The sequence below is a fragment of the Myotis brandtii genome, unplaced genomic scaffold (assembly GCF_000412655.1).
Source record: "Myotis brandtii unplaced genomic scaffold, ASM41265v1 scaffold191, whole genome shotgun sequence".
NCBI lineage: Eukaryota > Metazoa > Chordata > Mammalia > Chiroptera > Vespertilionidae > Myotis > Myotis brandtii.
This window is the reverse complement of record NW_005357115.1, coordinates 1447992-1475526: the sequence shown is the minus strand read 5'-3', so window position 1 is coordinate 1475526 and position 27535 is coordinate 1447992. Positions and strand designations below refer to the sequence as shown.

The 27535-nt window shown below is 34.3% G+C and overlaps 1 protein-coding gene across 7 annotated transcripts in view; it reads left to right on the top strand.

Moving 5' to 3' along the window:
- Positions 1-27535, top strand: part of MAP4K3 (mitogen-activated protein kinase kinase kinase kinase 3) — a 67299-nt gene that overhangs the window by 28210 nt on the left and 11554 nt on the right. For 3 of the 7 annotated variants that reach the window (XM_005864739.2, XM_005864742.2, XM_014538434.1), the window contains 12 exons: positions 5241-5299; positions 6842-6874; positions 10179-10217; positions 10724-10777; positions 13634-13676; positions 15282-15441; positions 16793-16905; positions 20743-20784; positions 22864-22948; positions 24470-24549; positions 25941-26001; positions 26085-26202. In XM_005864739.2, coding sequence (XP_005864801.2) covers positions 5241-5299; positions 6842-6874; positions 10179-10217; positions 10724-10777; positions 13634-13676; positions 15282-15441; positions 16793-16905; positions 20743-20784; positions 22864-22948; positions 24470-24549; positions 25941-26001; positions 26085-26202 — 887 coding nt within the window. The remainder of the gene's footprint in view (positions 1-5240; positions 5300-6841; positions 6875-10178; positions 10218-10723; positions 10778-13633; positions 13677-15281; positions 15442-16792; positions 16906-20742; positions 20785-22863; positions 22949-24469; positions 24550-25940; positions 26002-26084; positions 26203-27535) is intronic. The other 4 variants (XM_005864740.2, XM_005864744.2, XM_005864741.2 and 1 more) reach the window with 3 other exon arrangements.

Below are 27535 nucleotides of genomic sequence, written 5' to 3'. Positions count from 1 at the left end.
ACTTCTAATGATAATAAAAGCTAACACTTATCTAAGAAGTTTTTATATACCAGGCATTATTCTAAACACTTTAAATACATTAACATATGTCTTACAAATGAGAGAATTTAAGGTGCAAAGAAGCTGAAATTGGTCTTGCCACTTAGCTAAATAATAGCAGAGCTGGGATTTGACCTAAGCAGCCTGGCTCAGTAATTCATACCTAAACCACTATGTAAGTACTGTATTGCAACCATGACCACTATTGGTCTCCAAAACATTTTCATCTTCCCAAACTACATCTCCTTACCCATTAAATAATAACTCTCATCCTCCCTTCCCCCAAGGCCCTGGCAACCATCATTCTATTTTCTGTCTCTCTGGGGTTTTTTGTACTCCAGTGACCTTATATAATTGGAATCATGTAACATTTGTCCCTTTGGAACTGGCTCCCTTTACTTAGTAAAATGTCATCACATCTTCAAGATTCATCCATGTTGTAGCATTTGTCAGAATTTCCTTTTTTAAGACTGAATAATATTCCATTATACATATAGACCACATTTTGTTTATTCATTGAGCCATCAGTGGGCATGAGTTGCTTTCACTTTTGATACTGAATAATATTCCATTATACATATAGACCACATTTTTTTTACTCATTGAGCCATCAGTGGCCATGAGTTGCTTTCACCTTTTGATTATTGTGAATAATGCTGCTCTGAACATGGGTGTACAAATATCTGTCAAATCTGTGCTTTCCTAGGTATATAACAAGATAGGGACTTGCTAGATCACATGATAATTCTACATTTAATATGTTTGGGGAACAGCCATACAGTTTTCCATAGCAGCCGCATCATTTTACAGTTCCCACCAGCAGAGCACAAGGGTTCCAATTTCTCTGCTTCCATCAACACTTGTTTCTTTTGTGGCAGGGGAAAGGGGGGTTTTTGGTTTTGTTTTTTAAATAATAGCCATCCTAATGGGTTTGACCTGTCCTTAGTTATTTCAGTCCCCTAATTTCATCAGTCCTAAAATTTTGGCACTGCGAACAAGATTTTATGTCTTACAAATACTTGTTGCTGGAGCCTAGAAACCACATGAACCCAGAATGTTTGGCTGTCATCTTAGTGGGCAGTTGCTACCAGGATTACAGCCCTGTTCTTTAGGGCCCAGAAAAAACATTTACTCCCTTATAAAAAGCCTGCTGCCTAAAAGTTTGGTGTCATCAGTGCTTTCTGGTTGTTTTAAGTGCTAAGTATATTTATTTTATAATTTTGTAAATGAATTTTGAATGTAACACCTCAATTTTCATTATTACAATAAAATGATTTTTTTAACTCATGCAATTATAATACATGGAACCAGAAGAATAGAGCTTAATTTTTAGGGTTGTTAGTGAATAAAAAAGTTCTTTAAATTTTAAAAGATGCCCAAGTTAAAAATAAAAACCTCATTTTAATGTGATAATTAAATAGTAACAGTTTTGCCCATAACCATACAGATGTGTTTATCTGATCTGTCTTTAAATTAAAAGATATTATTACACATCTGTTTAGCTGATGCTAATTTTTTAAAATTTGCCTGATTTTTACTGTATATTTTGGCCCATTATGATGAAAAATACATCTAAAGTTAATTGTAGGTGAAACACTATGTTAATTGCTATGGAGGAACATGAATAGTTATATAATTATTACTCTGAAGAAACTTACAGTCTATCTGAGGGAATAAGAATAAAATATGTAAGTTACAATTAAAAACATGTTAGGAAGATAATAACCAATTGATTGTTATCAATGATTATAATAAAAGTACTTTAAAATTATTACTGAATTAGGTCAAAACTGAATACAGTCTATAAAGTTATATTCTATAAAAGAAATAGTAAATGCCAACTTATTTTTAAATCTGTTAAATTATTATTTATTATAAAATGTATGTTGTGTGGTCACTTTTCTTATCTAATGTTGAAGACAGTTTCTAAGGAGACCTCATTCATAATTGCTCAATGGTAGCACATTCTCTAGAATGTCAAACCTAACCTCGTATTCATTTCCAAGCTTGCTGTACAGAAGTCATGTTATTCAGTTTGAGCTTCCTTAAGTCTTCTGCTTTTATTAGAATACTGACTGCTTGATCAGTATTATGACTCCACTTGCTTTTCTGACTTTTTAAGAAATAAAAACTTTTTTAATTATCCAGGATTCAATCCCTTTTTACTCCTGTAAATTATCTACCACATTAAAAGGTATCTAACGGTTTTATTTGTTCCACAATTCTCTCATTTTTTATGATAAAAAAGTTTTCCTCTTCTGCTGTGTTCTTTTTTCTTGGGTAAAATAAATTGGTGAAGTACTTTCTCTCTGTGTTTTTGTAGCCAACTGTATCAATTCTATTAACTTCCTGCTGTTTTCTCGTTAGGTATATAGACTGTAATCTCGGGGGGGGAATAAAAAATCAATAATATCTTCTTGATCATATATTTTCTTTTTCCAGTGTTCACGTCGCATCCTTTTATTCTTTTTCATTTTTTTCTGGCACCATATTTTCTTAGAGACTTTATCCTAGGTTTAGAAATACAACCCCATTCATTAAAACGAACCATGGAAATTAAGACTTTGTGGCTCAGAAAGATATTTTAATTGAGCTGGGTAGACCATCTTAAATTTTTGTTGGGTTGAATCTGTACGAAGCTATTGCATGTTTTCAGTCCATGTTGTTGACCTTGACTATGTTGTTAAGTATTGTCATTCACTAATAAGTTGATGCCTGATTTATGCAACTAATATTTTTATGTCTGTCCTAGCATGTTCAAATGTATTCTTATTTAGCCCATGTTTTACTCATCTAGGGTATATTTTGAGTGCTTTTCCAAGAATAATTTTGGTAGCATTTTCTGTTACAGAATAGCTTTCAAGTCCTTTTAAAAAGGGTTGTAGATCAGTTTTTCTTAGACTGCCCTAAAGATACATAAATAATTACTAACTTTGCCCAGGTTTCACGTTTTTTTTCTTTCCTTTCTATTTCTTTTCATTTTTCTTGTCTGATTTACTATCTGTCTTCTTGCTATTTATAATAGGTGCTTGGTAAATAATAGCTGAATTAAAGAGGATTAGATAATTAATAGAAGGACTTAGTGTAATTTTCTTACTTGATGACATGGCCAGTACATTGTTTATATTCCATGTTTGCTAAAACGTAACAGAACTTGATTTACAGAGAAGGAATTTATAAAGAACCAAGCCCCTTCAATCTTAGCTTCCTGGGAGGGCTTCACACGTGGCCCAGGGAATCACCAGACTTGGATCTGTCTGCAGGGGTGTTAGCTGTTTTTAGACTCTTCTCTTACCTTCTTAAGTACACTGATGGTCTCAATTTATTTTTTCCCCAATCATTATCATCAACCTGGTAGTTGTCACGTCTGCATTTAAGGAACAGAAGTATATGCTTTGGGAGGCTGTCATTTGATTAAAGGTTTAAGAGATTATTGGCTAAAGATATTGCTGGTCTGTAGAGGGCCCAGTTATCTACAGCTGAAGAAAACAAACTTGAATTGGAAAGTAAATTCATTGAGATAGTACTTCTCTTTACTGAATATCAACGTTTAAAAGTTCCGTATAAAGTCATGACCAATTAAATTGTTCAGCATAATAATGTGTGACTGTCTCATAATAACAGTGGTTTTATTCTATTAAGCTCTATCATTATTAATTAGAGAATAGGTATCCCTTTTCATTAGAATTTCATGTAATACCAGTGTGACAGTTGACTAATCTTTTTTGTTTATGATATATTATCTTTTCTCTCACTAGTAAGAATATTTATTATTATGCATGGAAGAACACAAATATTGAAGACAAAATTAGATATTTATTTTCATCAGATATTTTTTTGACAGGCCTTGTAATACTTAAATGTTAAAGTACTTTTCATTTAAATGTAATGTATTGCTTAGAATCCTCTCAGGATTCTAGGCTTAGCAGTATTGGGACCTAGAATTATTTTCAAGTAATATTAACTAGAGGCCCGATGCACGAATTTGTGCAAGGGGCACGGCCCTTGCAGCCCTGACTTCGTCCAGGACTCCAGTCTAATTAGCGTATTACACTTTTATTATTATAGATGAGGCTGAAGTGTTAGTTATGTATTTATAGGAAAATAAACAAATAGCATCTGAACAAGCATTTACTTAGGGCCTCGTTAATATGTGCCAGTTGTTATGCTAGACCTTGGGCTGTAGGGAAGAAAGATGGATTTAACAATTTCCCTTTGTTTGAGGAGCTCACAGCCTGGCAACTATTTTAATAGACTTGTAAATAAATTAATTAAAATGCAGAGTAATTGCTGGAGAAGAACTATGTATTAAGTGCATTGGAGACTTGGAGAAGGTTGCAGCTATCTTACTTGACAGGCTTGGAAGGCTGCTTACAGCACTCTAAGTATGTTATATTCTAGTAAAAATAAAATTCACTTGAAATGTTAAATATTCCCCCTTTATTATTAAAATAGTGCTTGAGATACATAGGCTTTAAGAAGGAGGGGAGAAAAGGAGACTCTGCTTTCCGTTATTGTTGGAAAGCATTTTTTTTTGTCTCAAGGTGTTTGAGTTGAGCACATTTATATTGTTTGTACCTTTAAATTTCAGTTCTGAATTCTACAACATGCAGCATTTAGTGAGAATGTTTAAATAGCTGATGAACTGCCTTAATGATATTGAAGTTTTGCTACTTACACTTAACTCTTTAAAATATGTTAAAAGTCCTAACATACAATTTGTAACCTTTTGCAAATCCATATATATATTTTACTTTAAAAGAATACCCTATTTTATTTCTTTAAAAAATTATTACCTGTATAAAGCAGTAGTAGCAATGTGTGAATAGACATAATTATTGCAGCTCTTACAGACCAAGATTTTTGTTGCTTGTTCCCTTCTGTAATCATTTTTGCTTCATTAGAGCTTAAGAATAAAGACTTTATTTGAACTTTTTCTTTCTAAAAGCTGACTTTACAAATGTTAATTACAATAGCAATATCCTTAAATGAAACTTGCATATATTATTTAAATGAGTTCCCAGAAAAATATTGAACTTACCTTTTATTGTTGCAAGTCCTACCATGCCTTCTTTTTAAGAACATACAGCAATACAGATTTATTTGAAGTTTGGGGTTTCTCTTTTAAAACTAATGTATATTATGTATCGTGGTTTGTAAGATACTACTGTTTTACTAAATATTTTGTTTTATACTATTAGGATCTACAACTAGAATATGGACAAGGACACCAAGGTAGTTACTTTTTAGGTGCAAACAAGTAAGTAAAGTTCTTTTAAAATTAAATTTAAATCAGGAATAATTAAGTTGCCTTAAAATATTATATTTTAATAATTACAATACTAAATAATTAGAGTAGTGAAATAGTTGGTAGATATATTTCATAAAATACTTTTAACTTTGTTTTACTGCTATTTTGCTAATCATTTAATCAATAATTGTTATAATGGAGACAATCACCTTAAATTTTTTACATCAAACTACTTTGTAGATCTCTAGAGAAAACTAAGTATATTCCAAATGAGGATAAATATATGTTTGAGAAATTTATTTTTTTATTTGTAAAGACTTGTCTGTTCCTTATAAAACTTGCTTTGGTATGTCTCTTAGATGTGTTGGCCTCTGAAAACAGCTGGAAATATTCACACTGTTTAGAAATCTTAATATTTTAGCTGGTAAGAGTCTTTTAAAAAGTGAACAGTAATTAAAATGTGTCTAAAGTTTTGAAAGGTATTTATGCAAGAAATAAACCCAAATTATTCAAGGCCTACTCTACACCACGCACTAAGGTGTAACAATTTCAGTTGTTCATAAGCCCGAGTTAAGCAAGGTATGGAGACCAGACTCTGCTATTCCCCGTAGATTTTCTTATTGTCCTCTCATTCCTTCAACCCTCCCCCAAAGGCCCTCAATAAAATGGTTTGATTCCCCCGCCCCCCAAAAGCTAATATTATAAGGAAATATTATTTAAGTTGCCAAAACCTCCCAGCAATGTAGATATTTTAATAATCAAATTAAAATTTCAAAATATTTCAGTTGCTTTAGAGAGTTGAGACATACACACACACCCATATTTTAAGTTAAACAGTTGACAAAGGGTGACTAAAGACAAGTAGCTCAGATTTAGTGATTACAGTGCAAAAATCATGTCTCTTTCTTTAAATAAATGAATCATTTAAATATGTTTTTCAACACAGAAAAAAGGCGTTGAATGACAACCTAGAGAAATGCCTTAGTTTTTATTTAAACAACTTCATTTAAGTACTGTGAGGTGTTTTTTATTAAATTATTAGTAGTAACATTATTTATATTTCCTAAAATGGAAAATAAGTGTGAAATTCTCCTGGTAGAAAAATGAAATTCTATCTAAATAATAACTAGTCGCTATTTATAGTTTGTCCTGATTTGTTGATGGACAACAAAGGAAAGTTTGTCTCATAGTGAGTTAGCAAATGAAAATTTTATGTATTTTTTGTTATTTTGTCTAAATTTGAGGTCACTGGTTTAAGGCCCTTGTTAGTAAATTTTGATATATTTTAAGAGACTGGATAATTTGGAAAGATATTTCATTTACCTTTCTTGGACTCATTTAAAATATATTTTTAAATGACATACTTGCAAAAATAACCAGAAAAATATTATATATATGGTCCATCTCTAAATGATTTTTCAGATTCCTTAGTTTCCATTTTCTGATTTTTATCTGTTAGACATTTTCTTAGTATATGGTTACTTTGGCTAGGTAAAATATTAATAATTTGCCCAACCTTCATTTTTTTGATTAATTGGATCCCTGCTTAAGGAACTGTATTCTTTATAACGAATTACTGGCAAGGTAGGTTGGCCAAAAGTTTGACCTTTGGCTGTGTTTCGTGTACAGGTACATATACATACATGTGACATGAGCATGGATGTAGCACTTCTCTTACTGTACTGATATGTCTGCTTTATCCTTGTGACTAGGCAGTGTGTTAAAACTCACAGGGTTTCCTGCTTTCTCCATAGGTGATAAGGCAAACAGATTTTCATTTCTGGGTTTCTACCTATTACAGACCATGCGGCAACTATATAAGATAGTTGCTATTTTTAAATAAATGCCTATATATTTTGACTTATTGAGTGGTTTTCTTTTCTTTTGAATTATATTATTATTGAGGTCAACTTTTCTGACCATTTAAAACCAACAAAATATTTTTAAAGAAAGTTTTAAGTTATTTTTAATTTTTTAATGTAGCGCAAAAATTCTAAAGATAAATTCTCTTTTAAAAAAGACCTAAATAGTAGTGAAAAGAGTAAATTGAATTACACAATTCCTGGTACAATCGAATGTAGTAGTAGTAAAGACCAGAATTGTCTCTTTCTGTAAGCCATGAGACTTCTCTAGTAAAATGGGGATTACAATAGTACCTTCTTTTGGGGTGAAATGGAATAGTCATTGTAAAACATTTGGCATATTTATGGTTTAGTAAGTACTTACTAGTTGCTCTTATTTGTAGTATTTACTCAGTAATTGTTGATTGTAAGATCAAATGAATATAAGTAAAGAAAACTGCTCTTTTGGTTTTAGAGAAACAGGGAGTGGTTTTGTTTTCAAATATAATCAAGGCAGTACTTTATAGATTGTTTTGAACCAGTTAGACAATTTTGAAAGACTTGAGTAGTCAGCAGCATGAATTCCTTAGTTAATTCAAATATGCTAAGTATTTTTGGCAGTTTTGTGGGGTTTTTTTACTTCCAGATTATTTTCTTCACATGATCGGTTAAAACTATATTTGCATACAGTTCCGTTTTTAATCCTATTCAAATTTTTAAATCATTTTGGGTTGATTTAGTAGTTCAGTATCTGAGGGCATCATTTTTGTTTTGTTCATTACTTTCTAAAAATTCCATAATAGAATAATGAAGTGAACTAGTGAATAGTGACATTGTTTATTGTATTGTACCCAGTCTTGATGATTAAATCAGCATCACATTTTTCTCCAGTGCTCTCCAGATATAGTATTTACTGTAAAGTAACATCTTAGCAAATTTAGCCATGTTTTATATTCTTCATAATGCCTGAAAAGCAAATGTATTCTACTTTTCATTAATACTTAATGAAATCTTTAACTTTATTAACAAAAAAGTCTTAACACATAGTAGGAGATTTATAAGTAAATGAATAAAAAATATATATGGGTCCGTAAGCCATAGATTAGCTGCTTTTTCATGTTTTCTTATTCAGCTTTTTTCTCTTATTCTTAGAGAACCTAGAAAAGTGGAATGCCATATAAGTTCAATTACACAGGGTAACTAAAAATAAACTACATTTAAATTCTCCTCTTAGTTATTCTCAAATCTTGATATTCCCTACTGGAAAAAAAAATGCTTCAAAAAATATTGTCATATGCTCAAGAAAATGTTTTTCTTTTCACATCTTCTGAAAGGATATGAAAGCCCACTGTATAGTTCAAAAATATTATGTTTAATTCAGTAAAATAGTTTAAAGCAGCACTTCTTAAAATTTTAGTCTCAGAATCCTTTTACAGACTTAAAATACTATTGGGGATTCCAATGAGTTTTTGTTAATAGAGGTTATAACTGTCAATATTTATGTTATTAGAAATGTACACAGAACTTTTCAAAATATTTATTCTAATTGTAATATACTCGTTACATGTTATAGATAACATTTTGAGAATTGTGGGTTTAAAGAAATGTTGTTTAGTCGATAATAATAAAGAAAACACTAATTGAATACTTACTATGTTCTAAATTACTCTTCTAAGCATTTTACCTATATTAATGCATATATCTTCAGATATATAAACATTTGACATCATGTATATTATAATTCCCATTTTACTGATGTGGAAACTGAAGCATAGGGAAATCAAAGTGACTTATTGCAGGCCATGCAGCTTCCAGTGGCCGAGGCAGGAGTCAGACTCAGGCTGTCTTTGCTTCACAACCCGGCACCGTTTTGCTAAGCTGCCTTTAGACAGAGATGCTCCTGCCTTCCTGGTGGTGGGCCAGCAGGAGCTTTGTGATTAAGGTAATACATTGACTGAAGAACCTCACTTTTTTAATCTGCAAAGTAGCATCCAGATTTAGAACTTCGTCATTTTCAAATTTAGATCATTCAGCTGGCCTAATTAAAATGTGGTGGCTAAAATATATTCAATTAATTGCTTATACCAGCTTTCAGTTTCTCTGGTTTTACATTTTGATAATCCTAATGGCAGTTTTTCCCCAATATATATAAGAAGGAAAAATGATTAGAAGGTACTACCTTCTAACTTTTGAGAGAGTAAATTTTCTGCTGAATACTTTTGCCTTAGTCACCATATTTCTCTCTGTTCCATTAGTTTTAAGGAGACTATTGATATTTTATGCTTGAAGAGTATAATACAGGAGATACGCTGCATGAGCTTGCAGTGGAAAGAAGTAAAGGGACTTCAGAAATGCCATTAGTTCTCTCTTACCTTCCTGAATAGCAGGTTTTATAAATTGCTTCCAATGATAAAACCCTCGAACCTGGCCTGATACAGGCTTAGTCTCCCAAAAGTGTAAATGTGTTTGCCAGTCCACCACTGGAGAGCAGATATTCAGGTAAGTGAGTGTGTTCTGTGGAAACAGAGTGCTACTACATTCATGTATTCACATCACATGCATGCATGCTTCTGCAGAGAGAGCCAACATGTGGAGTTTCATTTTGTAGGATTGCCTGAGAGCATGATGTTTTTTTTAAAGTGTGTCACCTTCCTTATTTTAAGAAAAAGAAAATGTAATTTCAGGTGTCACGTAAATATTCCGGGTAAATTTGAATCCTGGAAGCTCCTGACTATGACCCTGCAATTATTGTTTTGTCAGTCCTATTGTGACATTTTGTGGTGGGTTGTCCTCTGTTTGAATTGGTATTTTTCAGTAAACATTAGGGTTTATTTTGTTTATTTAAGATACATATATAAAGACATTAGCAACAGAAAATAGAGGTAGCTCATTAAATTAACTTGATGTTTTATGGTATAGAGATGATCATTGTAGCATATTTCTAGTAAATCTTAAAAAAGTAAACAATTTTTGTGGATAAGGTTAAAATGATGAAGATATATACTTACTGCTTGCTTAATTCACATTACTATTTTTTTTCTTTTAAGGAGTCTTCTGAAGTCTGTTGAGGAAGAATTACATCAGCGGTAATTTTACTTTTTGTTTTGTTTTTTTAATCCTTACCTGAGGAATGAGGATATTTTTCCATTGATTTTTTTTTTTTAGAGAGAGTAGAAGGGAGGGGGAAGGAGAGAGAGAGAAACATGGATGTGAGAGACACGTTGATTGGTTGCCTCCCACATGCACTCTGACTGTGGGTGGGGATGGAACCTGCAACCCAGGTACATGCTCTTGACCGGGAATTGAACCCTGAGACCCTCTGCTGCACAGGCCAGCACTCTAACCACTTAGCACACCAGCCAGGGTGGTAATTTTACTTTTTAATTAAGCTTAAAATACTTTGTCACAGATGAGTCGTCTGTTTGTTCCCTTCTCTGACATGTGGCCTTAAGATCATTTTGTTGTTACTGGTGTTTTGATTCTGTAAAGATGTAGAAGTAAAATTCTGTCTTGCAGTTTTCTAAAATTTCTTCTTAAGCTATTTTGGTCAAGTTCACTTAGTAACAATGGAACTATCCTTCTTTATCTTTAGAGGGCATGTGGCACATTTAGAAGATGATGAAGGGGATGATGATGAATCTAAACAGTACGTTCTGTTTTGATTTTTAGTAAAAGAAAGTATCATGTGCTCTGATTTCATAAGTCTAACAGCCTAATATTGACAGCAATTTTAATGTCATTGGTAATGTAGTATTATGGGTTCTAGCACAGTTTCTTTCCCTTTTCTGTTTTAGTTGTATTAGTCTGCTCCATCATCCTTAATAAAATACCATAGATTGGTGGTTTAAACAAAATTTATTTCTCACAGTTCTGGAGTCTGTGAAGTTTAAGCTCAAGGTGCTGACCAGTTTAATTCCTGGTGAGAGCTCTCTTCCAGGCTTGCAGACAGCTGCCTTCTCACCATGTCCTCAGACGGGCTTTCCTCAGTGTGTACATGCAGAGAGAGAACTCTCTCCCTCTTCTTATAAAGCCACTAATCCTGTTCGATTAGGAATTGACTCGTAAGATCTCAGTTAACTTTCATTACCTGCCAAAAGCACTATCTCCAGATATGATCACATCAACTTCAGGACCTCAACATACAATTTTGAGGGGACACAATTCAGTCCATATTATTGTGCCCCTCGTCCCCCAAAGTTTATGCCCTTAACACATGCAAAATACAGTCATTCTAAAAGGCTTAGCTCTTTCCAGCATCAACTCTAAAGTCGTAATAAATCAATTCAAATTAGATCTAATGATCTATGGATCACCTTCAGAATTATTTTTTCGCTCTTCTTGAAGAGTAGTGCACGTTCGGAAACCTCTGTCCATCCTGTTCTATAAAATCCAAGGAGTTCGCAGCCTTCCTTTGTTTTTGTCTCATCTCCATCCCCTTCCGTTCAAGCTGCCAGTGTTTGTGCTGATAAAATCCGTATTGAGTGACAGTCCAGCCACACTCTTGGTGATCTCTTCAGAACATGCTTTCTCATGCCATCCATTTCTGAGCTAATATGGATAGGCTGAGAATTTATCAAATTTCAAGTTCTAGTTTCTCTTTCCTTGGCATTTTTTTTCTTTAGTTCATCTCTTTCATTTCATTATAAGCAAGCCACTCCTTCAGCACTTTGCTTAAAAATCTCAGCTAAATATCCAATTTCAGTACTTTGAATTTTTACCTTCCACAAAACACCAGGACATAATTCAGCCAAATTTTCCCTAACTCTTTATAATAAAGGTCACCTTTCCTCCAGTTTCCAGTAACATTTCCGTTAAAGACCCAACCACAGTGGCCTTTAACTGCATTCTGTTGATGATTATTTATGTACTAGAGGCCCAGTGCATGAAAATCGTGCACTCTGTGGGGGGTCCCTCAGCCTGCCTGTGGGGGGTCTCTCACAATTCAGGAGCTCCGCGATCAATCGCCCCAAAGGAGTAGGCCCCGCCCACCCAGCCGGGGCTCTGTGATGGATCACCCCCGCAGAGGGAAGCCCTGCCCACCCGCCACAGCCCACCGGTCAGCGGCCTGGGCCTCCCTCTTTGGGGCGATCGTGGAGCCCCCTGATTGATTGATCACCCCACCGTTCGGTGACCTGGGCCTCCCTCTGCAGGGCGATCATGGGGCAATGGCAGGCCCCCAACCAATCTCATCGCACCTGCCTTGGCTGGCCTGGCGCCAGTGTCTGTCATAGTGTGGTTGTCCAGACAGTCATTCTGCTGTTCGGTCGATTTGCATATTATACTTTTATTATTACAGATTCTGTAAGAAGATGGGAGCTTTCTCACAAGCTCTCCTCTTTTCTTTTTTTTGACTTCTAACCAGGCTCACTTTTTTAAAAAATCCTATATAATAAAAGCCTAATATGCTAAGTGTCCAGTCATCTGGTCATCCGGTCAACCAATCAAAGCATAATATAATGATATGCTGCTAAGGCCGTGCAACCGCTTGCTATAACATGCACTGACCACCAGGGGGCAGACGCTCCAACCGGTAGGTTAACTTGCTGCTGGGGTCAGGCCAATTGGGACTGAACGAGATGGGCCAGACATGCCCTGGAGCCCTCCCGCAGTCCCTCTCCAGCTGGCCAACCTCCCGCATCTCTCCCCATCCCTGATCGTGCATCGGTGGGGTGCCTCGGCCTGGCCTGCGCCCTCTCGCAATACAGGACCCCTCAGGATGTTGGAGAGCCAGTTTCAGCCGAATCCCGCAGGCCAGGCCAAGGGACCCCACTGGTGCACGAATTTGTACACTGGGCCTCTAGTATATATATATGTATTGATTTCAGAGAGGAAGGGAAAGGGAGAGACAGATAGAAACATCAATGACAAACGCACTTGAGTCCTTGGAGGCGTAGGTTTTCCTTTCTACTTCACTACTATGTGACCTTGGATCAGGTCCCTTAACCTCTCTGGGCCTCATTTTTCTCATGAGAGAATTTATGCTCTATCATCTTCTAAGTTCTGTAAACGTTTTAGAAACTACAGGCCTGAGTTATAATTAATCTAAGCTTCAGTCAAATCAATTCTGTCTATAATTTCATAAAGCATGTATATTTTGATGAAGTTCATCAGAGATATTTCATATCTAACAGTAGTAAAAATATATATTACATTATGATAATTTTATAGTATATCATTTTGCTGTTTTCCTGTAAACCAATTACTTGTTTTACATTAATTACCTTTCAATTGATATAAACTGTAATTGTAGTTATCTTTCCCACTTTTAATTACTGGATAGAATTTGAAATCAAGAAAGCTTATCTACTCAGTTACCTCTGAAAGATACTCCATTCAGGATAATTTGAATATTTAACAAAATATTTTAGAAAATGCCCAGTCTTAGAAAAAAGTAACTTGTGATACAATTTTTTCTTTCATAACTTTGAAAAATTAATTATAGTTTAGTAATGATTTTTCTTATAAAATAGAGTTCTAATTCTAAACTTTTATATTTTTATAGTTCAACCATGAAAGCAAAAGTTCCACCTCCTTTGCCACCAAAGGTAGACAGATTTATTTTTCAATTTGAATTTGTTTGTGTATGTGTGTGATTATTTGATACTGTATTAATATTTACTCTGTAGCTTATTTTCACTTGGGACCCACAAAGAAACATCATGAAGAAGTTACTAACTAATCATGATATAAGTCAATAATTGTGTTATTATTGTTTCTCCTTTTTAATTATCCAACTTGCCACTTATTGTTTATTCTAAATAAGTTCTAGAAATTTGTACATGAAAAAAACTATATTAATGAATTAGTAGTATTTCCCTTAGTTTAGGAAACTTACTTTTTTTCCCTAAAATATGTATATATTTTTTTATTTTAGAGAGGGAGAAAGAGAGATAGACACATCAGTGATGAGAGAGATTGATTATCTGCCTTCTGCACACTCCCTACTGGGGATTGAGCCCACAACCAGGGATTGTGCCCTGACTGAGAATCGAACCTTGACCTCCTGGTTCATAGGACAACACTCAACCACTGAGCTATGCCTGTCGGGCAACTTATATTTTTAAATAAGATTTTGTTCCTCAAAATCTACAATCTAGTAACTGATGCCCTGAGAATGAGTTAAGAATAGTGTTTTATCACAGATATTTAATTTTCAGAAGGTACTTTTAAATTAAAAATAGGTCATTAATTTTCAATTTTTTTATCAATGAAATCCTTTTGCCAAACAAAAGCATCACAAAAATAATAGATTATTCCAACAGATGAGGGGTTTTTTTTAAGATAAAAGGATTTAATATAAATTTATTTTATAAGCTTATGCATAGCAAATTTTAATTACAGAATGAACTGTTTATAAAGTGAGCTGTTGGTTTTATAAGGTTTGAAATCATGGGTTATAAATGAGAATTAGAGTCTGATCAGTCTTGGCATCCAATATATTACTACATTTTGTTTTCATTTCTTACTTTTGAGAAAATCATGATTCACACAGATAGATAATACTGCACTTGCTAGTTTAGTATTATATTAGCTTAAGTATAAAGATCTGAATCTCAAAGAGATAAGTGTTAAGTAATATTCCTAATAAGGGACATATTTATAAGAATTTATAAATTCTCCAAACCTCCTGCTGGTGGAGGTTTCATAATTGTCTGAACAGAAAGTTTCTCAGACATCTTTTATTAGTATTCTCCATGACGATAAAATTTTAATTGATATCTCCTTCTACCCCCAGTCTGAAAGATTAAGCATTAACATAAAAGACATTGAGTCATTTAAAAGAGACAGTTTAGATTAGTCTTGTAAGGAGCTGAATAGCCTAAATGTTTAAAATAAAAAGAGACTCATTTAAATTGGAGATAAGAAAGACCAGAATATTTTTATTTGGCAAGTCTAAGTGGGAAGGCTTGTAAGGAATTAATAGAAAGAGGTCTCTTTTTTTTTTCCTGAGAAAGCATTTTAGTGTATAATTTTAAAATATGTTTTGAGATCATCTGAATCAGATAGTTGAATAACCTTGAAACTCTGCTAGTATACACAGTTTAAAAGCCTCTGATATATAATAATATTTACTTTAGTATTTGTTATGTTTAATGAAACGTGAATAATTTCATGTTTAATCATTGGTGTCCTTTTCTGTATTATTTCAGCCTAAGTCCATATTCATACCCCAGGAAACTCATTCTACTGAGGATGATAATCAAGGAACAATCAAGAGATGTCCCATGTCAGAGAGCCCAGCTAAACCATCCCAAGTCCCACCTAGACCGCCACCTCCCAGATTGCCTCCACAAAAGCCTGTTGCTTTAGGTAATGAGGGAAGGGAGGGTGAAATAGGTTTTCATACATTATGAAAAAAAATGGAGGGAATCTTTTAAGAGATTATTTGAAATTCCTTTGAGGAGGGAAGAAGGAAGGCTATAGCTCTAGAGATGTTTTCTGCCTTTTGCTTCATGGTTTAAAGTGTTTTTATGACAGGATGACCTGTGGCCTAGTTTGGGATATTTTGCCTCTTGTTTTTTTGTTGTTGTTGTTTTTTTTGTCAAATATATTTTATTGATTTTTTTAACAGAGAGGAGGGGAGAGGGATAGAGAGTTAGAAACATTGACGAGAGAGAAATATCGATCAGCTGCCTCCTGCACACCCCCCACTGGAGATATGCCCGCAACCGAGGTACATGCCCTTGACCAGAATCGAACCTGGGACCTTTCAGTCTGCAGGCCGACGCTCTATCCACTGAACCAAACCAGCCAGGGCTTGCCCCTTGTTTTTTATTTCATATCTAGCCTTTCCTCTTTTGGAGAATTGTTTATGTCCATTTCATCATTTATCTGTAGTTGGGCAACAAAAGAAATTTAAACTCTGAACAAACAAGGAAAATGTGTATTGATTATAGGGTACTTCTGTTTTAGTAAAAGAGGATATTTTGGCTAACTCCTTTGTTTTATTTCATTTAATCATTTAAAAAAATAATTTAATAATAGAGGATGCTGTGTTAATACTGTAAAGTTTCTTGCGTATTATGCAAAAGAAGTTGTTAAAAAAAAGAGCAATGAAAGTTTCTTTGATAACATACTCTAAATTGCTCCTTTCCTGAAAGTGTTTCTTTTTTGTCTTCTTAGCACTAATATATGATACAACCTGAATTTAAATTTGCCCATATGATCCTAGCCGGTTTGGCTCAGTGGATAGAGCATCAGCCTGTGGACCAAGGGTTCCAGGTTTGATTCAGGTCAGGGGCACATACTTTGGTTTCAGGCTCCTTCCTGGCCCAGGCCCTGGTAGGGTCTCCTGCAGGAGGCAACCAATCAGTGTGTTTCTCTCACATTGATGTTTCTCTCTGTCTTTCCCTCTCTCTTCTACTTAAAAATATCCTTGGGTGAGGATTAAAAAAATAAGTAAGTTGGGTGAGGATTAAAAAATAAGTAAGTATGTAAATAAATAAATAAATAAATAAATAAATAAATTTATTTGCCTATATGAAAGAAATAAAGATATAAGTAGAAAAGCTCATATGTAAGACTTCTTAATTCAGTGCTAAATATTCTAATTGGGTGATCCCAAATGAAGGCTGAAACTGTCACAGAGATGTTTTTCTTTCCTACATTTTCTGAGTGAAAGTTAGTCCTTTTTTTAATATATTTAAACATCTTATTGAAGGAAATGGAGTGGGCTCCTTCCAGTTAAATGGTGAACGAGATGGATCATTATATCAACAACAGAATGAACATAGAGGAACAAACCTTTCAAGGAAAGAAAAGAAAGATGTACCAGTAGGTATTTATATTCTTAAAGTCTACTTGTATTTGTTTTCTTTTTCACTACTAGGTTAGGTTTGCGATTATAATTAGTGAGCTACAGCAATTGTATGTTTTATAATTAGTTATGTTGGTATTTTAGTGTATTAATTATAATAATATGAATTGTTTAAATCTTTAAAAAAGTAACTTTGCTCTATGGTAAACTTGAATGATGACTTTCTATTTGAATTATTTAGGCCAATTTGTGACCTGCATGCAAGTAAACAGTCTTCTTGTGATTGTTCAGAAAATAGCTATTGTTTTTTTCATTGTTCCTTAAAAGTCCCTTTTACAGTGTCAGGAAGTTTGGGAAACAAGGACATGGACAGATAAGGAAAACTATAGCTTCTACCCTAGGATAAATTTCTAACTATAGATTATGCAGTTTGTGATATTACTACTCTTACTTGGAATAGCTAACAAGGAAGAAAAATTAAGATTATTTTCTAGTAGATATCACTTCAAGAAAGATGAAATTAGCCGTAGAAGCTATCTGTTATAAATGCAAGATAAAACACATAACATAACTATCCTATCTAATAAAAGGGTAATATGCAAATTGACCCTAACAGCAGAACGATCAGTTGCTATTACGCACACTGACCACCAGGGGGCAGACGCTCAACTCAGGAGCTGCCCCCTGGTGGTCAGTGCGCTCCCACAGGGGGAGCTCCACTCAGTCCCAAGCCAGGCTGATGGCTGCAAGTTCAGCGGCGATGGCGGGAGCCTCTCCCGCCTCCTCAGCAGCACTAAGGATGTCCAACTGATGGCTCAGGCCCGATCCCCCGGGGAGCAGAGCCTAAGCCAGTAGGTGGACAATCCCCCAAGGGGTCCGAGACTGCGAGAGGGTGCAGGCCGGGCTGAGGGAACCCCCCCAACCCCCCAAGTGCACAAATTTTCGTGCACTGAGCCTCTAGTTAAAACATAAATAGTATTTATCGGGGAGATTAAAATTTTTTTAACATTTGTAAAGAATTTGCTCTTCATCATCAGAAAGAAAATCTGTTGTCATAGAACTTAAAACAACAAAAAATTCTTAAAATCCCCAATTCAGCGGATGCCAATACGATCATGAGATGAGACAGTATTTTTGAAGTCTTAGTGTATACTAATATTTGTTGTTAGTTTTATAGAAATTTATAGTACTTTTAATATATTTATGTGCATATACCTGTGGTTTTGCACAGTAAGCAGTGTTGAGGCTTATAGCTGTTTAACTGTTAAAGAATTCACAATAGAATATGACATACTGTTTTTAATAATTCAATTAAGGCATTTGACTAGGGTTGTCCATTTGTAATTTGTGAAATTTATGACATTTTTAGCAAAAGGGTAAAGTATCCTTCAGAAATGGGTTTAATAGAGTCTTTTCTACTGAGCAGTGCCTTTTTTGCTTTCATCAGTTTAAATTTTAGCAGCCCTGCTAATGTAGTACAAAAATGTAATGGCTCTGCAAAGTATAATAACCTTTGAAAGATGTATACATTTTATTATATGTGCATTTTTAATTTGCTTTTCTCTTACCTTATTTAAGAAGTATAAGAAACTCCTAGTTAAACTAACATCTTAATAATTCTGAAATAAATATTTCATGATTGTATCACAGGATAAACAGTATCCATGATATACTGAAACATGATTACCATTTGTGCAGCTTATTGAAATTATTTACAGCCAATTCTGTTAGTACTTAAATCGAACAGTTATAGCATTCAGAGCTCCCTAATTAAAAATAATGTTTCACAAAATAGATGATAGAAGGTAATTTAGGAACATAAATATAAAAATAAGTACATAGAGTATTTGCCAAATGGAAAAAATATTATCAGAAATTTGTGGCAATAACAGGCTGTATATTCTCATAAACGGATCTACAAAGTAAAATTGTATATAGTCAATTTCAGAAGTGTCTAATAGTTACTTATATAAGTGGTACTACACAGAATATTTGTATCATATCACAGAATTATGAAATCAACAGCAGCTTTTTAGTTAATTTTGTTGTATCATTTAAATAGTTCTGATTTATGTCAGATGGAGAGAAAAATACAAGTCATTCCTTAAAAAGCTATTCAGGTTAACCTTGAAAGAAATCTAGACTTTAATACAATTTATACTTAAAGTATATTCTCTCCCAAAGAGATTCTTTCTCCAGGGGACAAATCATATACTCTAGAAATGTAGCTCCTTGGGAAAACATCTGATATTCTTGAGAATATTGTAGGTGAGCATATGTGCTATTTTTGCTCTTGTAATTATCAGTATATGCTGACCAATGGTTAATATATTTGAATAAATCAAAATGTAAAACTTCAATTAATAAAATACATTGTGAGCAAAGTGAAGATAATCTACAGACTAGATACAGGGGTGGGCAAACTTTTTGACTCGAGGGCCACAATGGGTTCTTAAACTGGACCGGAGGGCCGGAACAAAAGCATGGATAGACTGTTTGTGTGAACTAATATAAATTCAAAGTAAACATCATTACATAAAAGGGTACGGTCTTTTTTTTTTTTAGTTTTATTCATTTCAAACGGGCCGGATCCGGCCTGCGGGCCGTAGTTTGCCCACGGCTGGACTAGAAGAACACATTTGTAATATATATATTAGATACTGTATTTAAATCTAGATTATATCAAGAACTCCAGCTAATAGATAAGAAAAAGGTAACTTAGTAAAAAATATATGGGAAAAAAAAACAATGTACAGAAGAGCAAATACAGAGAGCCAGTAAACATTTTTTTAGAAAGATTCTCAACCCTCCTAGAAATCAGAGGCATGCAAATGAATGACAAAATATTTTTTACTAATCAGTTTGATAACAAATGTTAAGTGTCTGTGAGACTATAAGGAACCAGGACTCTCATGTATTACTGGTGGGTGTGATGTGATGTGGGCGCTGTGAAAGTTTGGCAGTTGGTATCCACTAAAATGTAAAAGGTACAGATCCCATGTTCCAGTAGTTTTATTTCTCACGGTATACCCTAAAAAACATTCACACAGCTGGCCAGTTGCTTAGTGGTTGAGCGTCAGCCTGGGGACCAAAGGGTCGTGGGTTCAATTCCTGGTCAAGGACACATACCTCAGGTGCAGATTCCTCAGCTGCTTAAGGGCAAGTACAGGAGGCAACCAATTGATGTGTCTCTCTCACATCAATGTTTCTCTCTCTCTTCTCCTCCCTCCCTTACACTCTCTGGAAATCAATGGGAAAAAAGTCCTCGGATGAGGTTTAAAAAACAAACAAACATTCGTACATTGCATAGTAAGGTATAGGCAAGGGTGATGGTTTCCATATTGTTATTACAGTAATGAATTGAAAGTAACCTAATTACTCAATACCAATTAGGGAATAGCTGAATTATGTCATAGTCATGCTGTGCCACAGTTAAAACAAATGCACCAGATCTGTATGTACTGGTATGAAATGCTGTCCAAGGCCCAGTATTAAGGCAAAGGACAAGTTGCACATTAGTGCATAACTATTATTGTTCTTAAACACACACAAAAACAGTACTTTCTGTGGGGGCATTTATATGAATATATACAAAAAGTCTTGAAGGATACACAAATACATGAGTGCATATAATTGGCTAGAGAAAGTTTTGGAAGGATAGACACTAACCTGGTTTTGTGAGGCACAGGTACTAGGAATAAGTGGATTGTGGGAGATTTATAGGGAACTTCAGCCTTATCTACAGTGTTTTGTTTTACAAAAAGAATGTATTTGTCTATTTTATTCTAATATGTGTGTTTGTTATACCAAACAGCAACAAAAGAGGTGTAATCATGCATGTGTTCTTTTTCTAGAAGCCTATTAGTAACGGTCTACCCCCAACACCTAAAGTGCATGTAAGTATAAATATCAAATAGCTGAAGTTTTCAAAATAAATACAGTGATAAACAATTGCTCATATGTGTACCTTTGGTTAGATCATTTGCCTATTTGAAAGAACCTCCATGATTGTTGAAAAAATCTATAAGATTGGTAATTTCAATATTTATTACATCTAAAAAGTAGTTTTCCTGATAAAATTATACATTTTAAAGTTCCTTTATTCCAAACTTTATTAATATCTTCCTTGCAGATATTGTTGAAGAAATGTGAAAAAGGCATATGGATATAATAGGAAGTACAGGATGTAGATACAACACTTTTCTAACATGTTTTCAATTATCAAAACATTGAATTTTAGGGTAAAGCTGAGACCCAAATGTCTTAGTCACCCAGATCACAAAACATCACCTAACTCTAATAAGACCTACAACTCTAACGAGACCAACAACTAGATCTTAGATGTCCTATAATGTACTCTGCTGTAGGTGGGGGTTTTTTATTAGACCATACTGTCCTAGGATTAAAATTATTTTAACTCAGTGTGGCTTTAGGTTAGTACAGACAGACTACATTTTCACTTCTACAAAGCTATAATCCAAAACTGCATAACACTAGATGTCCATAGTTTTTCTAGTTTTTAACCTCCCAACTATACTTTTCTAGCCTTTTTACTTTTTAACTTTACTTTTTAATTAGCATAAAGATCTAAATAACTATTTTTATCTTACAAAATAAAAGCAGCTTTGAATTTAAAGAGCTCCCAAGTCTAGCGGAGTTATGTGTACAATAAGGATGACATTTCCTATCTGGCTACAAGATAAAACTGTTACGCCAGGTATGCCGTTCACGGGGAGGAGCTGATGAATAGGGAACGCCAGACAGGGCCAACTAACAACTCAGCTTACGGTTGAGACTCGTTTGTTTTGTAGCCCATTTTGTCACGAGGATTTTTAGAGGGTTTAGCATTACTTTAACATACGACTTTTGGTAGCTATCTGAATGGATAATTTAATTATTTGTTAGTAAAGCAATATAATCTCTGCCCTACACCATAAAAACATTTTTTAACAGTATACTGCCACCTCATGGTATTGCCTGGCTGTTACTCTTTTTTTGGTACAAAAGCCTTTGAAATATTGGTTGGTATGTTTTTGAGGATAAAGGAAATCTTAAGATTTATATATTTTAGGTTAATATTTTTAATCCATTATAGTCAACTAGTGATGTGTTTTCTCAGCATACAGGGTGGGGCAAAAGTAGGTTTACTGTTGTGATTACACGAAACACAAGAGTTTATTCCTGTATGATTACTTATTAATTTTTATGTTATATTGCATACAAACAACTGTAAGCCTCCTTTTTCCCCACTCTGGATTATCTCCACTTTTGTAAAGAAAACATTAGTGATATAAAATGAAGCACACGTTCTTCCGACCAAATATTTGTATGTTCTTTTTCTCACAAGTTGTTGGTAATAAACATGACTAAATGAGAAAGCATTCTTAATTGTGTTTATTCTTACCTGAAAATTAATGTTTTACTCTTTGAAAATAAAAAGTTAAAATGAGTGATACTGATTTTCATTATAAGGTACTTTCTGAAAGATTTGTAAATGGCCTCAAATAAATATCAACATCAAAGAATAAAGCTTTTCTGTTGAATCCTTCCAGGGAAAATCATCAGATTGCTCCATTTTTTTTTAAAGTGAGTTTGTATGTTTTGAGATTGAATTACATATATGAATTTTTAAATCAATCATACCTCTTTTACTTTTTAATATTAAATTCACTGATTTTAGGCTCATAGAACCAAATAAAATTTTTACCTTTGTAGAGATTATGATTTTCTTCTTACCACGGAATATTATGTTGCTCTTGATGTGTAAGTAATATTTCTGTACATAAATTATTGTTCAGAATTGCTTGCTATCACTGCTTCGTTTATTTGAGAAGATAGGGAAAATAAAATAACTCTTTAAAGTAAAATCTTGTGTCAGTTGACACTCACTGTTGTGCCTGGACCCTTTGAGGTACCACTGTAAGGCAAAGGACTGTGGCTTGGTATCTTAATTTGTTTATTCTTCATTTTTCTAGATGGGTGCTTGTTTTTCAAAGGTTTTTAATGGGTGTCCCTTGAAAATTCACTGTGCAACATCATGGATAAACCCCGATACCAGAGGTAGTACTATATGTTTTTATCTGTTATCTTTCTAATTGTTTTTTAAACTTGAGGCCATGAAAGCATTTGATTTTATTTATTTTCTGAATCTTTCTGAGAAAATTTTTGTTACAATTAAAAACATATTTAAGGTAAATTTTTTTTATGCTATTAGCAGTGCTTGAGGTGACACATGACATTAAAATTTTACTGTGTAGCCCTGACTCAGATGGTTGGGCATCATCCCATACACACCCAAAGGTTGCTGGTTCAATTCCTGGTCAGGGCACATGCCCAGGTTCCGGGCTCAGTCCCTGGTAGGCAGCTAATCAATGTCTCACTCTCACATCGATGTTTATCTCTCTCTCTCCCTCTCCCTTCTTCTCTCTCTCTAAAAATCAATAAAAAATCTTTAAAAAATTTTTCACCATGCAGTCCCTATATCAATATAGTGAAGCCATGCACTCTCTGCCACCTTAATTTCCTCCAGGAAAGTTTCTTCCTTTCTGCAGCACAATCATTCAATATCTGTGCCTTAGACACAGCCATTGCTAAAGGAATTTAACTACTGAGGATTCAGGATCTGGTGACCACTTTAGAGGATCTCTCACCTTAAAAAGGGTCATAATAACAATAGTTGTCATTAGGCACTAAAGACTATAATATCTGTATCTTAATAACTATATAAGATTCTCTCTCTCTCTCTCTCTCCTCTCTCTCTCTCTCTCTCTCTCTCTCTCTCTCTCTCTCTCTCCCTCCCTCCCTCCCTCCCTCTCTCTCTCTCTCTAAACCTTAAAAATCCAAGGTATAGGTACTTTCATTTCACAGGTAGAGAGAATGACACTCAGAGGGTCCCAGCCATTCGGTTGTAGAGCTGCAGCTTGAAGCCAGTTCAGTTGTCTGACCACAGCCTGTGCCTGTAAATACCAGAACTAATCCTGAACACCGGGCAGTGCTGGAGTGCTCACGCATTCTGAGTTGTTCTCTGTACTTCAGTTTAATCTGGAGAAGTGTATGTTGTAAAAACAGACCAAACAAGATCACGACCGAACTTCTGGTATTTTCTAGAAGATATCAAGTACTCTAGCAAGTATCCAAGTTTTAATGAACTTCTAAATGGGCACAAGTCAGTTCTTTTTTTATATTAGTGCTTATAATAGTAATAGTCCATTTGCACAAATTTCGAATCTGTATCAGCTGTTCTTGATTTACATTCTGTCAGTTGCACATGATCCTAAGGAATTTTTAAAAAGGAACTGCAGATTCTCTGCCAGTCCTTAGCACCCTCCGGTGGGTGAGAAGTCCAGCTTGCCACTCTTCAAAATGTTTTTTACATAAAAGTTTCTTCACTGCTTTGAGGGTAATATTTGCATATAATTCAGTTCATTAAGTTAGAGTGTCTAACCACTTATACACATTAAAATAAAAAATATGTAATTCTTATAAATCAGTTATTTTTTCCTAATGCATATTTACTTAATTTTAGACCCTAAATTTAAAGTGGTATATCTCAAAATCAGTGAATTCTTTTTGTCATTTCAGATCAGTACTTGATATTTGGTGCCGAAGAAGGGATTTATACCTTGAATCTTAATGAACTTCATGAAACATCAATGGAACAGGCATGTTATTTTGTGTTTTTTCTTATTATTAATTTTTAAGTTATTATAAGTAGACAATAGATAATAAATAATTTAAATTCTGTGATTTGCTGCCTCTCATTCATAAAACCTTTATAGAGCATGTTCTATTTACTGGGTACTGAAGACACATTCACATACTAGTCCTTACCCTTAAGGAGCTCATGATCTAATAGAGGAAACAGACACACAAACCAATAACTGCACCACACAGAGTTAGATGTGGTACAAGGTAGAGGCCACAGAAGCAGAAGTCACTAGCACCTCCTGGGGGGAGATGGGGAGAAACATTTGAAATGGACCATAAATGACCATGAGTAGAAGGTTGCAAGAGAGACAGAGGTTAATGTCCTTACAGGCCTTGATATGTTTCCTCACTTACTTCTTCATTCTCTCCATCCCCCACCCTCATCCCAGTCTATTTTGGAGTAGCCTAGTAGGAATTTCCAGAGCAAAGCCAGTAGCTAAGCTTGTTAAATCAGAATGCTTTGATTACACTCATCAGTGGTTCTCAAACTTCACTGTACATCAGAATTACCTGAAGGGCTGGTTGAAACAGATTGCTGGGCCCACCTTCAGAACTTCTATTCAGTAAGTTTGGAGTGAGATCCAGGGATTTCCATTTCTAACAAATGCCCAGGCGATGCTTATGCTGGTGCAAGGACCACTTTGAGACCCACTGATGCTCATGATGAAGTATCCAAATGAGAGCAGTTATTTTTTTCTTCAAAGTACATGGACTATGTTCCATAAAATTCCCTTTGCCCTAAAAACTAATCACTTTCAAGCTTTCAGAGATGTCTCTCAGTTCTTAAGTACTAGATTTCAGTAATGAATTCCATATATGTATCCTTTATGATTGATAAGTCTTTATCATATTCTCTCAGCCATTTTTCTCTACACCTAGTTTTTCATATCCTATGTTCCACTGCACTGTGATCCTCCTGTCCTTCTGTTCCAAAAGCCCTGCGTGTTCATATGCATACATAAGAACATTTTGGGGGAAGTACACAAGACAGTCTTAGCTATCTAACCCTAGAACCAAATTAAAGGCATAGACACTGTTTGAAAATGTCCTTTTCCTAGGAGTTTGGGATTACCTAGTCCTTATCATAAACCAGGCTCGAGCTAATCATAGCAAGTTAAGACTTAGATAATGAAATTGCACTGCTAATTTATTGTTTCCCTCCCATATAAATGTGCATGTATGTGTGTCATCTTGTTTTAAATGCCTTCTAAAATGAATTTCTATTCAAAATAAGTTTCTTTTTTAAAAACTGACCTATTGATATGACAGCTTAGGTTAATATGCACATATTACATTGCTGTTACCTAATATCCTTTGTAAACCTTGTGTTTTTTTTTTTTATCAGCTATTTCCCCGAAGGTGTACATGGTTGTATGTAATGAACAATTGCTTATTATCAATATCTGGTAAGTCTTTTAGTATTTAAGTACCTTATAATTGTTCCTATTTATATTATTAGCTTTTATGTTATGTTTATTTTTCTCTACAGGTAAAGCTTCTCAGCTTTATTCCCATAATTTACCAGGGCTTTTTGATTATGCAAGACAAATGCAAAAGTTACCTGTTGCTATTCCAGCACACAAACTCCCTGACAGAATACTGCCAAGGTAACTGTACATCTAATTGATTGCATCCTTAAACATAATATGTTAAGTCACTCTAATAAGTAGTTATACTATAGAAGTTGAAAAAACACTCAGTTTGGGTTAGTAGAAATTATGTATAATGAAAAATTATAAGAAGTAATGCATTTTCACACATGTTCTCCTTTATGATCTTTCAGATTCTGGCAGTCAGTTAATCCTCCTGGGTTTTGATGATTCAGTAACCTAACCCCTTAGTGAACCTTGGGAGCTGGGGGACAAGTTCACAAGTGTGAACCAGGAACGTTATGATACCCATGGAGATCTATCAGGGGCTTGGTTCAGATTTTTAAAAACTCTCAAAAGGACTTTGGTTCAAGCAGTTTGCTTAAGGATGTGGGAATTTTTGTTTTGCTTTAAGCTGTATGAAACTCCGGCATAAATAAAAGGAGCATTTTTTATAATTTATCAATCATAAATTAGATTACTTGATAAATGTAAAATTCTTCCCAGTATGGCTTTGTTACCAGCAAAACACAACTCTGATTTTAAAATAAATAAAATAAAATGGAGCGGAGTAATGACATCTAATCTGTGACATATTTAAAAGTTTAAATATGTGTACAGACATGGAGGAGTATAATTTGAGGATTGTACCACTTAGTATATTAACTTATTATATTAACGTTATATTACAAAAATTATATATAGCAGTCTTATTAACTTTTATTATAAAAGATATTTGACTGGTTTTTTTAAATTGTAGTTTAAAAATATCATTTTAAATGGATTTTTGCACAGTAAATTTGAATATTTGCAAATCTCCTAAAGTACTTTGCAGAAAATCTACATCCCACTTTTTCTGAGTAGAGAAATAAAAATGTCTAAATAAAAAGTTCTTATGGCCCTAGCGGGTTTGGCTCAGCGGATAGAGCGTCTGCCTGCGGACTGAAGGGTCCCAGGTTCGATTCCGGTCAAGGGCATGTACCTTGGTTGCGGGCACATCCCCAGTGGGGGGTGTGCAGGAGGCAGCCGGTCAATGTTTCTGTTTCATTGATGTTTCTAACTCTCTATCCCTCTCCCTTCCTCTCTGTAAAAAATCAATAAAATATATATATTTTTTTAAAAAGTTATTATGAATTGTCTTAGTGATAAGACAAATTTTTACGTAGCCTAAATTTATTATATGTGCTAAAAAGATCTTTTCCAGTTTGTGGCTTATCTTTTCACTTTCTCAGTGGTAACTTTTTGTAAACCAGAGTTCTCAATGTATTCAACAAGTTCATTCACCAAATTGAATGCCACCTGTAGCTTGAGATGCCTCTGTGGAAAAATGTCAATTAAAGATTATCAGTAT